Consider the following 15,803-nt stretch of genomic DNA (forward strand, 5'->3'; position numbering starts at 1 on the left):
TTTTTCAACAAAAGTGTTGCTATCAAAGACCCTAGTTCTTTCTTTTGGCAGTGCCCTCCTCAGTGTTGGCTTTGTATAGGTCCTCACTATACGCTCCTCTTAGCTTCCTCTCAGTTAAATCAACAATTTACCTCTATCAGTCAACAAAAACAGTAGAAAAGGAATCTATTGAAAGAATATTGTGTAGGTCGCAGAATCACCAAGATGGCTGGACAGCCATGGCATGCAGTGTCATATCTAGAATCGTACCATATCTGGTGAGAGCGTTCCTTCTACCCCTGTTACATATTAGACACTGCAGCTCTCATAGGTGCCACTGAGACTTTCATCTGCTATGAGGTCATCAAAAAAGATCTTTTGCTGTCCCTGCTTCTTTGCACACTAAACTCCAGTTCAGTCCAGCACGGCTGCATCTGAGATTCCAAGCCCAGGTCACAGGCCTAGGCTTTAGCCAAAGGGGACTGAGAAAGTGAGCGATTGGTTGTTTTCAGTTTCTGTAGACTTGCAGTGAAACATGAGACGCATGAGATGGTCAGCATCCTCCAACAAACAAACAGAGGAACGAATGTCCACTATGAGTTCCTGCTCACTCAGACTTTGAACTAGGCACATTACTTACATTATCTGCATGAATTCTAATCCTCACAGCAACACTGTATGGTGGGTATTATGCCTGTTTTGGAGGAAACCAAAGCTAAGAAGTGAATTTACCCATTGAGGTAGGATTTGAACTTCAAGTCTGTCCAACTCCAGTACTTTCCCATCATTTCTGTCATGTTTTACCAACCATATCAATCCAACTAGAGAACCACAGGATACTGTATATTCTGCCTCTTTGCTGTGATAAGGGCCTTAACAACACGAGGCTTTAAAACAACCCTGATGATAGTTCTTCCAGCCCCACTTCCATGTGTATAGACTGATCAGTGATTGATTGATTGATTGAATGGAAATGAAGGGAAATACACTATGGTTTTTCTCATTTCATTTTTGCTTTGTTTCAGCTATTTATCAATGAATATGATACAATTCCATTTGAAGCGATCTCTTACCTGACTGGGGAGTGTAACTACGGAGGAAGAGTGACAGATGACTGGGACAGACGTCTCCTCTTAACCATGCTGGCTGACTTTTATAACCCACACATAATCGAAAACTCTCATTATAAGTTTTCTCCTAGCGGAAACTATTTTGCCCCTCCCAAAGGCACTTATAATGAATACATTGAATTCATTAAGGTAACTGATGTCACTGAAAATAGGGTTAGATTCAAGTGTGATTTTCTTAAAAGCAAATAGTGAAGTAGTCCCCCGTAATGTAAAAAATTAGACAAGTCTTAGGTACAATCAGCTTTCAATACAGTGTTTTTGTTTCTCGTAGTTACTGAGACTTGGAAAAGTTTGATCCCTCTGTTGTTTGATGTTTAGTTGATTTTTAACCCTTTTCGGTCTGCACATGTCTACCTTATGAATTAACGTACCCAATTAAACTGTAATGCTTGTTGAATTTATTTTCTGGTAGAAACTTCCTTTTACTCAACACCCTGAGATATTTGGATTACATGAAAATGTTGATATCTCCAAAGATCTTCAACAAACGAAAGTCCTCTTTGAGTCATTGCTCCTCACCCAAGGAGGCTCCAAACAAACAGGATCCTCAGGAAGCACTGACCAGATTCTACTAGAAATTACCAAAGATATTCTCAACAAGGTAATATTTAGCTTAAAATGTGTTTCTTGGAATATAACATAAATCAAAATGGGACTGAAATGTCAATCTGAAAACTCCAGGTAGCAACATTATGCCTGAGTGATATACTTTGCTTTTCTGAACATTAGTTTCCAAACTAGAAAAGTGGTGATGACAGTGCCACCTGTGTAAGGTTCTTGTGAACATTCAGGGTATCGTTAATTTGAAGCGCTTTGCATAATGCCTGCAAATATTAAGTTCCTAGTAACTAGAGTTGTGGAGCTACTGAATATATGATTTCTTATCATTTCTAAATAAAAATGGTGGACCTACTCTTTTTTTAAATGGGGGAAACTGTCTGAACTTGCTGATTCAAGAATGGAATGCTGTTTAATCTATACTTCAGAAGTGAGGAGGCACAGGGAGGTAAGAGCAGCACTAAATTAGCAGCTACAGCTTCTCCTCCCATACTGCATTCCAGTGTACTTAGCCCTGGGAGAATGAAATGGTGTTCTCTTTCCTCACTTTTTTCTGCCTTAAATTGAATAAGGAACTACTAAGAGGACTTTATAGCCCCAAGCAGAGATCTTCACAGCTCCTCTCCAGGATGAGCACTATAATTATCCCCATGTTTCAGCATCAGGCACTCTGACAGAGCACAGCCTGACCCTGCTCCATCTGCCTTGTAAGTCCTCAGATGGCACCTATCCTCCTCTCCCAGTCAGTGCCCTTGCCTTACACCACTCCTTAAGTAGAGCCTACTCAGACCTAGAAGCTTCAGTCTGGCTGTGGTCACTGGAGACAAGTAGTGAGCATCATTGCCTGCTGCCCTAGTGTGAAAGCACACCAACGTTCTCCCGCCTCTACCTATGGACTGCTACTTCTCACCCCAGAACCTCCTGCTTGTGTGATTTATGTCTTTGGGGAAAGGTTCTTGTCCTCCCAAAATGGTGGCTCTTACAAGACCCCAGTAAGAAGTTACCTGGCGGTGGCATATGGGACTTAGTTGGTGTAGAATGGTTGTGCTGACCAACCACTGGTGTCATACTTTGAATGACGCTACCTAGTGTGACTTAGAATTCTTTTGCACCACCAAGGGCCATCACCTGGGGACGGTCTGGATGCTCAACTTTTTAGTTTGGCACCTTCCTCATAGGGAAATTTCTCGTAGGGAAATTCCTCTAAGAGTGCAAACGCCAGTGTCAGGGGGCTTGCTTATACCCCCAAAGTCCTCGTTATCACTTCTTCTCAACCGTCTCTGAGATGCCTCATTAAAATCAGATACTCAGTGACTTTCTTTCTCCCTAAGCCCTGGAACCTTGCTACACTTACACATTAATTATTTGGTAGTGGTGTAAACAAAGCTATTTTGAGCCTGTTGATAATTTGTTGAAATAAATATAAAACAGTTGTGAAATGATATATCAGTTTTATTAATGGAAAATAAAATCCAATTTACAAAAGAAAATTACACAGCTTTTTAGAAATATATATCTTCTACTCAGTGCTATATCCTATAGGAAAGAGCATGGGCCTTAGTGTTAGAGACCTATGGATTTGAACAGACTGCTTCTGAATTGTGTACCTTTAGGCATTTGCTTCACCTCTCTGTACTTAAATGTTCTTATCTGTAAAATGGAGATAATAATGGCCACCTGAAACTGTATGGCAAGGATTACATAATATTTGGAAAGCACTTAACATAATTCTTGGCACATAGTAAATGCCTAATGTTAACTATTATTGATATTATAGCCGAATGACACTGTTCATTTTGAGAGTAATACGTGATCTTCAAATTTTATTCTCTTAGCTACCAAGTGACTTTGACATTGAATCAGCACTGCTCAAGTATCCTGTGAGATATGAAGAGAGCATGAATACTGTGTTAGTGCAAGAAATGGAAAGATTTAACAAGTAAGGAGCTCTACACCCAGTGATTCAGAAAGCTACCAGCCAAAGTTGATAAAAAGATACACCAATATTGAATCAAAATTTTAAGAAAAAATTATCAAAACTTGCCATTTTGTTAGAATTTGTCTCCTTTTTTAGAGTTGCATACTGCCCCAGAAGGGAGCATACCTTTTCTAATGTAAAAATGATGATGAAAAAAGAGATCTGGTTAAAAATATTCATTAATCGTAATTTTTCATCCATCCATTGCTCTTCTCCTCAGGAAATAAAGCTGGAATGACCTTTATCTAAGCCTATGTGTAGATACATATTTAGTCATTTTTCTGCCCACTTTCTTCCTAAGTCTAATCTAGATTGGTAGGTACCCTAAAATAGCAAGCAGATTATTTGCTTTAAATTTTTAAATTGAATTTTCTAAAGCTCAATACTGGCTTAAGGAATGGAGAATTGTTTTGGTTATGAATTTTCTAGTGTTTCCAAGTTTAACTTTCCAGACTTTTTAAAATAAGACATATTAAAACCCTATGATGCCTTAATGAATTTAGTATCTCTTATACAAAGACTTATACATCTTATACATCTAGACTTGCCTGGTGGCTCAGTTGTAAAGAATCTGCCTGCCAATGTAGGAGACATGGGTTTGACCCCTGGGTCAGGAAGACCCCCTGGAGAAGAAAATGGCAACCCACTCTAGTATTCTTCCCTGGCAGATGCCATGGACAGAAGAGCCTGGCAGGCTCCAGTCCGTGAGATCACAAAAAATCAGACACGACTGAGCAACTAAACAGCAACAACAATACAAAGACCATATGTGTTTGTACATAATAACATATTGTCTCTCAGTTGTTGAGGCTTATAGCCCAAAACCCTCACTTGAGGTATATTTATGATATTCTTAGAATTTGGGACCTAAGTGAGAAGCAAAGTACTTATAAGGGTATGAATGAATATACACTTTAGATTTTTATGCAGTGTTTCCAAAGTTTCAACCATTGCATTGTGCCTTTATAACTCTTCCCATATTTGCATGTCACCTGTAACATTATTTACCTGATACTTTTCCTTAAATAATTCTCTGTTTAAATTAGCCTGGTCTTAAGCAATATTACCCAGAAAGCAATTTTGATGTGCAAGTTATATTATTTTCTATATTTAAAATGCATATGTAATAATTAAAATGAAAAATGTTCATCCAAGTATCACCTAAAATTACCTTACATTATGAAGTGGGAGGTGACCAAATTTTGGGAAATACTCCCATAAAACCGTGAATGATATCCTACTCTTTCTTCTGGATGGACTGTATATTGATATTTATTATCATATATATGATGATGACACAATTGCTTTCCTTGCAGCTTAATTAAAACTATACGCAACACTCTACGGGACCTTGAAAAAGCTATTAGGGGTGTGGTCGTGATGGATTCTGCGTTGGAGGCACTGTCTGGCAGTCTGCTTGTTGGAAAGGTTCCAGAAATATGGGCGCAACGCTCATACCCAAGTCTTAAACCCCTAGGAAGTTACATCACAGATTTTCTAGCCCGGCTGAACTTTTTACAGGTTAAAAGTTATATATAATTTATACATACTATTTCATTTTTCTGCTTGACTGGAGAGATACTAAAAATTGCCCGTGGTCACTTGAATGTCTCTGAGTTAGATGAAATGGATAAGTAGTTTCATGGTAATCTAACCGAAATTTTAGGGTATTGAGAAGTACACGTATTTGGAAGTGATTAAAATGTTATGTTACCCAAACTCAAGTAACACGTGACAGTTATATTTCTGAAGATTCTGTTTGTGGTTTCTGTGACCACAACTTGGTCTTATGATTTTGATGCTGACAGTAAATTACAAAAAAAGCCTGAGGCTTGGATTAATCAGTAATTGGCCATTATATAGAAATCAGTGCATCTTATCTCTTATCTCATAAAGCCAGGGAAAAGGTGAGTGCTTTGAAATCTCTAAGCCCTTCACCCCCCAAACTCACAGGTAAAGGATATGTGGGCAGCACAGTGTTTTCCTCCACAGCTCCTCTGCTTCTCCCCACCCTATGGTTGATGCTTACATGGGGCTAGTTGGTGGGGAGAGCCCCCAGAATACGTTTTGGAAATTCATATATATGATCTTTCAGTTTTCAGTTGCCGCTTTATTATATGAAAGCTCTATTAGTTTTACTACAGAAGCTAATAATAAAACAGCCATATTTGTGAAGATGTGGATAGAGAGGCTTTCTCATACACATCCCTTTTTAATTTTTGCCAATCTGATAGGTCAGTCATATCTTATTGTTTCAAGTTGAGTTTCTTTGATTTTTAGTGAGTCTGTGCTTCTTTTTGTATGTGCACTTGCCATTTGTATTCATATCTTCTCCTGTGAATTGCTGTTCATCTCCTTGATCAATTTTTCATTGGACTATTTTTGTTTCTTTTTATAAAAATTTTAAAGGTCACTTTCCATTTACAGTTATTACCAAATGTTGGCTTTATTCTCCACGTTATACCAATATTCTTGAGCCGGTCTTAGCACCCAATAGTTTGTGCTTCCCAGTCCTCCATCCCTATACTGCTGCCCGTCCCTCCAGCTGGCAACCACTAGTTCTCTGTTTTTGTGAGTCTGCTTCTTTTTTTTTTCTGCTATATTTACTTAGTTTGTTGTATTTTTTAGATTCCATATATAAGGGACATCATACAGTATTTGTCTTTCTTTGTCTGACTTATTTCACTTAGCATAACGTATTTCAAGTCCATCTTTGTTGCTTCAAATGGCAAAATTTTATTCTTTTTAATGGTCAAGTAGCATTCCATTGTATGTGTATACCCGGTCTTCTTTATCTATTGATGGGCACTTAGGCTGCGTCCACATATTAGCAATCGTACATAATGCTGCTATGAACATTGAGGTGCATGAATCTTTTCAAACTAGTGTGTTTTTTTCCCCCAATATATATCCTAGAGTGGAGTTTCTGGGTCATATGTTAGTTCTCCTTTTTAGTTATTTGAGAAACCTCCATACTGTTTTCCATACTGCCTGCATCAATTTACATTCCCATCAACTGTGTACAAGGGTTCCCTTTTCTTCACATCTTCACCAACATTTGTTATTTATGTTCATTTTGGTGATAGCTGTTCTGACAGGTGCAGGGTGGTATCTCATTGTGGTTTTGAATTTGCATTTCTGTGATGATTAGTGATGTTGAGCATCTTTTCATGTACCTGTTGACCATCTGTATCTGCTGTTCGGAAAAATGTCTGTTCAGTTCTTCTGCCCATGCTTTAATTGGGCTGTTTGTTTGATGTTGAGGTGTATGAACTACTTATATATGTTGGGTACTAATCTCCCATTGGTCATATCATTTGCAAATATTTTCTCCCATTCAATAGGTTGTCTTTTCATTTTGTTTATAGTTTCCTTTGCTATGCAAAAACTTTAAGTTTAATTAGGTCCCATTTGTTTATTTTTGCCTTTATTTCTTTTACTTTAGGAGACGGATTCAAAAAAATCTGCTGCGATTTATGTGCAAGCCTGTTCTGCCTGTGTTTTCCTCTAGGAGTTTTATACTGTGTGGTCTTACATAGAGGTCTTTAATGCATATTGAGTTTATTTTTTTGTATGGAGTTAGAGAATGTTCTAATCTCATTCTTTTACATGTGGCTGTCCAGTTTTCCCAGTAATAATTATTGAAGACACTGTCTTTTCACCTCCTAATGGTTCTTAGAATTAACAAATTAAACAAATGAGTGGTCTGGAGGTTTTTCCCCCCTTTTCTCATTTCTCTCTCACTGTTCACCCTGCTTATCTTCCTTTCCTCCAGCCTGTGCCTTTTTTTTTTTTTTTTTAAGTTTTTTGCACACTGGCTGGCATCTCAGATTAAATCCAGGATCCAACATTTAGTATGTATGTGACTTTGAAGAAGATACTCATCTTTTTGCACCTTGATTTCCTCATTGGCAAAATGGGAGGAATAATACCTAACTCACTGAATTATGGACTAAATGAGGTGATGCATGTAAATCACCTAGCTCCTGGCATGCACTAAACAGTAAATGGTAGCTAGTTCAGAGATTTTATGGATATGTAAGTAGCTGACCCAGACATTCATGACATTCTTGGCTAAATGAAGACCTGAAGTGAGCAAGGGAATGTTCTATATACTTGCTTTCTGGGTTCTTACAGCTTTCTCTGCATGGGGCTCGTTCTGCCTGGCTTGTACCCTTACTGAGCTCCATCTCTTTCTTTACCTCTTCTTGATCTGGCAGCTTGTACAGTTGCAGCATCTCCAGCAGTGGTTTGTTCTCTTCTTCCCAGGAAGCAAAGCTGACTCCTTCCCATAGTGTGCTGCTCACTCAGAGACAAAGTTCATTTTATTGATTCATCTGTTCATTCAGATGTGAATTGAGACTCACTTTGTCAAAAGCATCTTGTCGTTAGACAGGGTTGCCAGGTTGCCTTCAGTTTGCCAATAGCCCTCAGATGATAACCTATGTAATTCAGTATAGTAAGGGATGTGTCATAAAAGACCAACATGTAAAATGCTCCGGGAATTCAAAAAAGGGAGAGAGTTTTTTTAACATAAGAAAGCAGATGGTTTTTGGATGAGGTAGCATGTGAGCTGGTCTAAAGGATGAATGGTTTTGAACACTGCAAATAAAGGAAGAGGGCTTAGAGACACCTGGATGATGAAAGATAGTATATCATTTAGGATTGATTATTTAGTAAAATTTTTGATAAAAGCAAAAATTAAATTCATTCCCTCATGTAACTGAAAAATCCAGGAAGTAAAGTGACTCCAGGCAGCTTTTTACCTGGGATGCAAATGCAGTTACCTGATCCTGGCATCTTGCCCTTCATCGCTTGGCTTCATTCTCTGTGGGTTAACTCCACTCTATGTTCTTGTTTGATGGCAGCAGGATAGCAATAGAAGCTCTGGCATCATATCCACAAAACTGTTTAGAGTGAATCTTTTCCCCCAGAAGTCCCAGCAAGAGTCTGTACATCTCTGGCTTTGATTGGGTTACATGTCCATTCCCGAATCAGTCACTATGACTGGAGTATGATCAGCTTGGCATGAATCACATGCCCACTCCAGAAGGTAGAGCTCCACCACCAGAGTGGTGTTCCCGTTGAAATGTTAGGAGGATTCATCCCATAGAGGGATATAAGAGTCATACCACTTTCAGATAAACAGAAAAAACAACAGAAGTTTACCAACTGCAGAGAAGAGGCCACCATTTGATCAGAATGTCAGATGTTTAAAGGGGAACTAAAAGGGATAGATATATAAATACAATCTGGGACCAGCTTATGAAGTATCTTGAATGGGAGACTTGAGGTGTTTTAGGCTTTACTTTGGTAGGGTAGTAGTAGATCACTGAAGTATTGTATGAGATGTTGAGCCATCCAAACCATGCATGGAGAGGTGTACTCTGGCAGCATCATTATAGATGTATTGAACAGAGAAAGGGAAGAAACAAAAAGAGGTACACATGATTGGGAAAGAAGACCAGGGTATCTAAAGTGGATCCAGAATCATGGTGTGGAGGCAGGGAGGTTAAGAGAATCAAGGAATTGGAACCAATACATGAGGGCTGTAGTTAGACAATATATAGGATTTCTAAAGATGGCTGCTTTTGAGTGGGATTAAGTAATATAGTAAACCCTCAAATAATTTAATTTGCCTTTTTACAGAAGATTTTAATCTTTCACAACAAGTAAAGTTTGTTTTATTCAGGTTAATGGTAAAATTAGTTTGAATTTCCCAAGAAGAGTAACTAGAAGGGATAAAGGTAGGAGGGCCAATAAAGGTTGTATGTTTGGTGTCAGGAAAGAGAGTCCCGTGATGGAAAGTGTGGGCAGCATACACAGAAACCAGAATCAGTAATTGTATGTCAGGTAATTCTTGAGGAAGTAAAAGGAACATAATGTTTGTTTTTCCTTTATAGGACTGGTATAATTCAGGAAAACCTTGTGTGTTTTGGCTCTCAGGCTTCTTTTTTACCCAAGCCTTTTTAACTGGAGCAATGCAGAATTATGCCAGAAAATATACCATCCCTATTGACTTACTGGGATATGAATTTGAGGTACAGTAAACTCCTTAAACTCCAGAGCATATCATTACTTCAAAGGCATGTATTTAAGCAAGGAGGACATGAAGAATTCATATTTTTATTGCCCATTGCAAATAATTCTTCTTCTTTCCATTCTTTGTATTTATGAAGAAAGTATATAGTATTTGCCTTGCTGTCTCCATGAGAGAATTTTTATACATCTCAATATTCAATTCAAATAATCCAACACTGCTTTTCTATTTTAGCAGAAATCAATATGATGTACAGTAAAACCAGATAAAATACTTTAAAAAGAACTGTATTATTTTAAAATTACATTTCACTGAGAAAAAAGTACAGTTTAAGAAGCTATTTTATGGACAAGTTTCTCTGAACGTGTTCTGAAAATTTAGGTAATACTTTCTTTATGAGACATTTACCTAGGGAGGAAATCTCTACTAGCATTTGTTTCTGCCTTCAGGTTATTCCTTCTGATACCTCTAAGGAAGCACCAGAAGATGGTGTTTATATCCATGGATTATATCTTGATGGAGCCCGCTGGGACAGAACAAGGTCAGTAGTTTCAACTGCAAAGACTCTTTAGTAGTAGCTGAATCATAGGTGAGATAAGCTGTCTGCTGCCCTTCACCCCTGCCATCCTCCACAGCCAAAAGGCTTCTTCTAGAGAATATGACAAGTAATAAGTAATATTAGAATTCTTGCCATAAATCATTATTCAGGCTGCAGCAATTAGTAAGTGAGTAATTTTAGATTCTGAACAATTTTGAGTTAATATTTCAATGGACTTACCAGTAGAAAAGTTAGTTGAATTTATTTTCCTTCTTCTGTTTTATGAGTTAACTTCTGTTTTGTAATGTGTAGGAGCACCTCACTTTTAAATAGTTTACAGTTATAGTAAAGTTCCCATTTCTACGGGTGAACGGAAAACTTTTTCTTATATTTTGAAGACATAATAAATAAATATTTAGAATACTGAGGGAATACCCTGGCTGTCCAGTAGTTAGAACTTGGCACTTTCACTGCAGTGGCCCAGGTTCAATCCCTGGTTGGGGAACTAAGATCCCACAAGACATGTAGCACAGCCAAAATAAATAAATACTGAATTTCCAGCATAGGAAACTAATCAATGCTTAGATTTGTGTGTGTGTCTATGTAGACAGATAAGAGAGAAAGGGAAAGATTATTTCCCTTGGAGCTCTGCTCTTTAACAGTCCATTGCTATTTCCAGAGTCAGGGTTAGACTTTCCTATCAAGGAGGGGTTAAAAGTCAAGGCAGGGAAAGTTGCTTAAGGAGCATGAAGTCAACATCTTTATTAGAGAAATGCAAATCAAAATCACAATGAGGTACCGTCTCACTCTGGTCAGAATGGCTGCTATCCAAAAACCTACAAACAATAAATGCTGGAGAGGGTGTGGAGAAAAGGGAACCCTCTTACACTGTTGGTGGGAATGCAAACTAGTACAGTCACTATGGAGAACAGTGTGGAGATTCCTGAAAAAACTGGAAATAGAATTGCCATATGACCCAGCAGTCCCACTGCTGGGCATACACACTGAGGAAACCAGAATTGAAAGAGACATGTGTACCCCAATGTTCATCGCAGCACTGTTTATTATAGCCAGGACATGGAAGCAACCTAGATGTCCATCAGCAGACGAATGGATAAGAAAGCTGTGGTACACTATGGAGAACAGTGTGGAGATTCCTTAAAAAACTGGAAATAGAACTGCCTTATGATCCAGCAATCCCACTGCTGGGCATACACACTGAGGAAACCAGAAGGGAAAGAGACACGTGTACCCCAATGTTCATCGCAGCACTGTTTATAATAGCCAGGACATGGAAGCAACCTAGATGTCCATCAGCAGATGAATGGATAAGAAAGCTGTGGTACATATACACAATGGAGTATTACTCAGCCATTAAAAAGAATACATTTGAATCAGTTCTAATGAGGTGGATGAAACTGGAGCCTATTATACAGAGTGAAGTAAGCCAGAAGGAAAAACATAAATACAGTATACTAACGCATATATATGGAATTTAGAAAGATGGTAACAATAACCTGGTGTACGAGACAGCAAAAGAGACACTGATGTATAGAACAGTCTTATGGACTCTGTGGGAGAGGGAGAGGGTGGGAAGATTTGGGAGAATGACATTGAAACATGTAAAATATCATGTAAGAAACGAGTTGCCAGTCCAGGTTCGATGCACGATGCTGGATGCTTGGGGCTAGTGCACTGGGACGACCCAGAGGGATGGTATGGGGAGGGAGGAGGGAGGAGGGTTCAGGATGGGGAACACATGTATACCTGTGGCGGATTCATTTTGATATTTGGCAAAACTAATACAATTATGTAAAGTTTAAAAAAAAAAAAAGCTGTGGTACATATACACAAGGGAATATTGCTCAGCCATTAAAAAATACATTTGAATCAGTTCTAATGAGGTGGATGAAACTGGAGCCTATTATACGGAGTGGAGCAAGCCAGAGAGAAAAACACCAATACAGTATACTAACACATATATATGGAATTTAGAAAAATGGTAACGATAACCCTGTATGCAAGATAGCAAAAGAGACACAGATGTATAGAACAGTCTTTTGGACTCTGTGGGATGATCTGAGAGAATAGCACTGAAACATGTATATATGTGAAACAGATCGCCAGTCCAGGTTTGATGCATGAGACAGGGTGTCAGGGTTGGTGCACTAGGATGACCCTGAGGGATGGGATGGGGAGGGAGGTGGGAAGGGGGTTCAGGATGGGGAACACAGGTACACCCATGGCTGATCCATGTCAATGTACGGCAAAACCCACTACAATATTGTAAAGTAATTAACCTCCAATTAAAATAAATAAATTTTTTAAAAAAAGAAGGAGCATGAAGGTGGTTCTACAGAGATGGTTCTAAGACTGGGATATGAGGAGAGTTAGCTACACACAGCTCATGTGATTATTTCTCTTTTCATTTTCTTCATTCTCATGATGTTTCTCTTAACTTACTTTTTCTTATGTATGTATTCATCTTTTCATTTCTTTCTTCCTTCCATCTTATAAGCAAACAAATACGCAATGTAACATAAGAAAGATAGACTACATTTTCTATATAGAAAGCTCTATATTTGAATCCGGACACTGGTACTTAAGAACTCTGTTACTGTGAGAAAAGTACTCAGCCCCTCTGAGTCTCCACTCTTCATCTGTGAAATAGGAATTGGAATGGGGCCAAGACTACCGTGAAGGTCAAATATAACAGCATAGTGTTTGCCTCATGGACATTACTTTTAAAGTGGCAGTAATTGATATTTGTCTACTATTTAACACATTACCTTTCCATAATTTTCTTCTGTTTTTCTCAATTCTTCATTGCCTTTTACTTGGTTTTGTTTTGACATTTTTTCCCCTGCATATCTCTGGTCCTCTCTTGTATTAAAAGCCAATGTCTAAGTCACAATTTCTAAGATGCAGATTTTGTTTTACTTCTAATAAACATCTGTCAATTTCTCTTCACAGTGGATTGCTTGCTGAACAGTACCCCAAACTTCTGTTTGACCTGATGCCCATCATATGGATAAAACCAAGTAAATATATTTCTAACAAAACTTTGTAGAGTTGTATGGAGCATAATGATAGATATTTTTAACTGCTTTCCAATTAAGTCTCTGCTCAGACCTATTAGAATTTGTTCAATTATAGTAAATATTGATTTAATGTTTATATTGGAAATACATTATTCTCCCTTTTTGTGTTGCATTTTTATTATTTTATGACTATTATTTCGCCCCTTTTTGCTCTTATCACATGGGATATAACATTTTCTTTGCCCCTCCCCTTCACTTCTCCTTTTTCCAAGTCTAGAGCTTCCCATCAATATTTTGATCCTGAAGTGCCTTTGTACACATCTTAGAGACACAAACAGGTTTGACACATAGTCTCCAGTTATTGACTAGAGTCTTCTGGCTATAAGAAACTCCTAGGCCTAGGAACCAGCCAGGTGACCCAAGCCACTAGGGGTGGAGACCAGCTTTGCCCCCTTTAAAACCTACTTGCTTCTTCCTTTTTGCCATCATCATTTTCCCACCAAATGTGAACAATTGAGGCTCATTCTTTTGTCCTTCCTCTCTATTTTTTAAAAATTTTCAAATAACTGTAAATGAAAACATTTACAAATCACCCAATTACCACTCAACCTATTAAGTGTTTTTATTTCTAAAGCAGTTCATTTTATAACTATGATGAGGCCTCAGTTTAGAAAGATTTCTAATATCTCATATCTGGCTTTGCAAGGATTATGTAGAGATTCTTTTTGTGAGTTAGTGTATATTTCTGAATAATAACCTAGTGAAAACCAATAGTAACTTCAATTTCTTCTAATTTATGGATTTCTTATATTAGAACTCTAAGCAACTGTGTTTCTATTTTTGCATCTCCCCCATTACCTATGCTGTGTTTTGTTTCTCCTTCTTATCTCCTAAGTCCTCTTGAGTGATCAAGAGGACTAAGTGATCAGGTCTTTAAAATCACGTACCATATTGAAATCACTTACATTGTTTCATAACCATAATTATATGCCAACTATGAAAAAAGAAAAGCCAAAACAACTTTAAAATATTCAAATATCATAATCATGATCTGAGATTTAGTAGTGGTCATTTTATTACAAGATAAATAGTTGTTCTTTTAGTAGCAGTGACTGTTTTTCCTTTATCAAATGACTGTATTTCCTTTTTTTCAAGCTATAAAGTCTAAGATCGTGAAGTCGAATGCCTATGTCTGTCCTCTTTACAAGACAAGTGAACGTAAAGGAACTCTTTCCACCACAGGACATTCTACTAACTTTGTCATTGCAATGTTGTTAAAAACAGACCAACCTACTCAACACTGGATCAAACGTGGGGTTGCTTTGCTTTGTCAATTAGATGACTAAATTGGACAACTTCATAAAACATCTGAAAGAAGTTACAAAAAAATTGCCTTTGCTTACTTGAAAATATATACATTATAAAACCCAAGTATCTTGGTGTAATTCTTTTCAGTGATATTTGTGAATGGTCTTTACATTGTTCTCGTCCGTGATATACCACTCTCGATTGCAGTACAGCCCTCCAGATGGATTCTTGAGACCACAGACAACTGTGAAGAAAAACATGAAATGTGTATTTGGAGTCATATGGAAAATCTTTGAAACTTTTATTTAGTTCCTTTTTTTAGTTTGATATATATGTGAAAAACAGATTTGGGAAGACTAGCTGGATAAAATTTTAACTAATATCAAAAATTAACTTTTTCACAAGTGTTAAGTCATTTCATCAGCTTCAGTAATAATTTACTTTCTACTCAACTATTGTGATTATACACAAACATTTAAAATGCATAAATTATAAATAAGGAAAACGCTGAAACAATTTCAGAACTAAACCTCTTCTGTCTTACTCTTAAAACGTCAGATCCATATTTCTCACAGTACCCCTGTGACAAGGAAAGGAAACTCAAAGCGCTGAGGCTGACGCGCAAAGGCAGTAAGACGGCTGGAGGGAGATCCTGTACACTGGAGGTGTATCATGCTTCTTGGCATTTGCTTCACATTTAACTGGAAATGCCAGGTGGGCTCTGTGTTATTTTTAATAGTTATTATTCTTATTATTTAGTGTGAGTTCATAATACTAGTGTACATTATCCATTTTTAAACATTTCAACAAAACAAAATTATAGTCAAAATTTTATTATCTTGTGTGGAGTTAATTCCTTCTTTAAGATTCCCTGGATATTTTAGGCTGCAGCTCTATAATTCAAAGAAAATGTAGGTGGAGCTTCCCAGTGAATCAGAACCATAGGGATAGTCATTTTTGATAATTAAGTCAGAGTAAAATGTTTGGCCTCTCTTACATGAAACATTGGTTCTGGTTTGCCATGGCTATGTGCATGAGTTCTCAGAGGAAGAGTTCACCTCACACGGTCAACCTCCTGCTAAAGCATTTTATTCCAGGAATGAAATGTTTCATCTTTTAAATTTCATGAATACAGCAGTGAAGTAAAGAGACCATGTTTCCAAACAGAGCTAAACCACATGTAAAAAACAAGGGGAATGTGCCAGACTGTCTTATGATCAAGTATTTATAG

General features: G+C 37.6%; 1 protein-coding gene across 25 annotated transcripts in view; it reads left to right on the forward strand.

Annotated features, from left to right (window-relative positions):
* DNAH12 (dynein axonemal heavy chain 12) overlaps positions 1–15,803 on the forward strand; it is a 191,553-nt gene that overhangs the window by 174,859 nt on the left and 891 nt on the right. For 22 of the 25 annotated variants that reach the window (XM_086367336.1, XM_086367338.1, XM_086367348.1 and 19 more), the window contains 8 exons: positions 1,005–1,238; positions 1,522–1,710; positions 3,503–3,606; positions 4,962–5,166; positions 9,549–9,686; positions 10,135–10,226; positions 13,197–13,264; positions 14,420–14,695. In XM_086367336.1, coding sequence (XP_086223462.1) covers positions 1,005–1,238; positions 1,522–1,710; positions 3,503–3,606; positions 4,962–5,166; positions 9,549–9,686; positions 10,135–10,226; positions 13,197–13,264; positions 14,420–14,610 — 1,221 coding nt within the window. In that variant the 3' untranslated portion in view covers positions 14,611–14,695. Of the gene's footprint in view, positions 1–1,004; positions 1,239–1,521; positions 1,711–3,502; positions 3,607–4,961; positions 5,167–9,548; positions 9,687–10,134; positions 10,227–13,196; positions 13,265–14,419; positions 14,696–15,130; positions 15,287–15,803 lie in introns of those variants that run through there. The other 3 variants (XR_015151493.1, XR_015151494.1, XR_015151495.1) reach the window with 2 other exon arrangements.

This window comes from Bos grunniens, chromosome 22 (assembly GCF_055505025.1).
Source record: "Bos grunniens cultivar Pamir isolate PY7600 chromosome 22, Bosgru_T2T1.0, whole genome shotgun sequence".
Classification (NCBI taxonomy): Eukaryota; Metazoa; Chordata; class Mammalia; order Artiodactyla; family Bovidae; genus Bos; species Bos grunniens.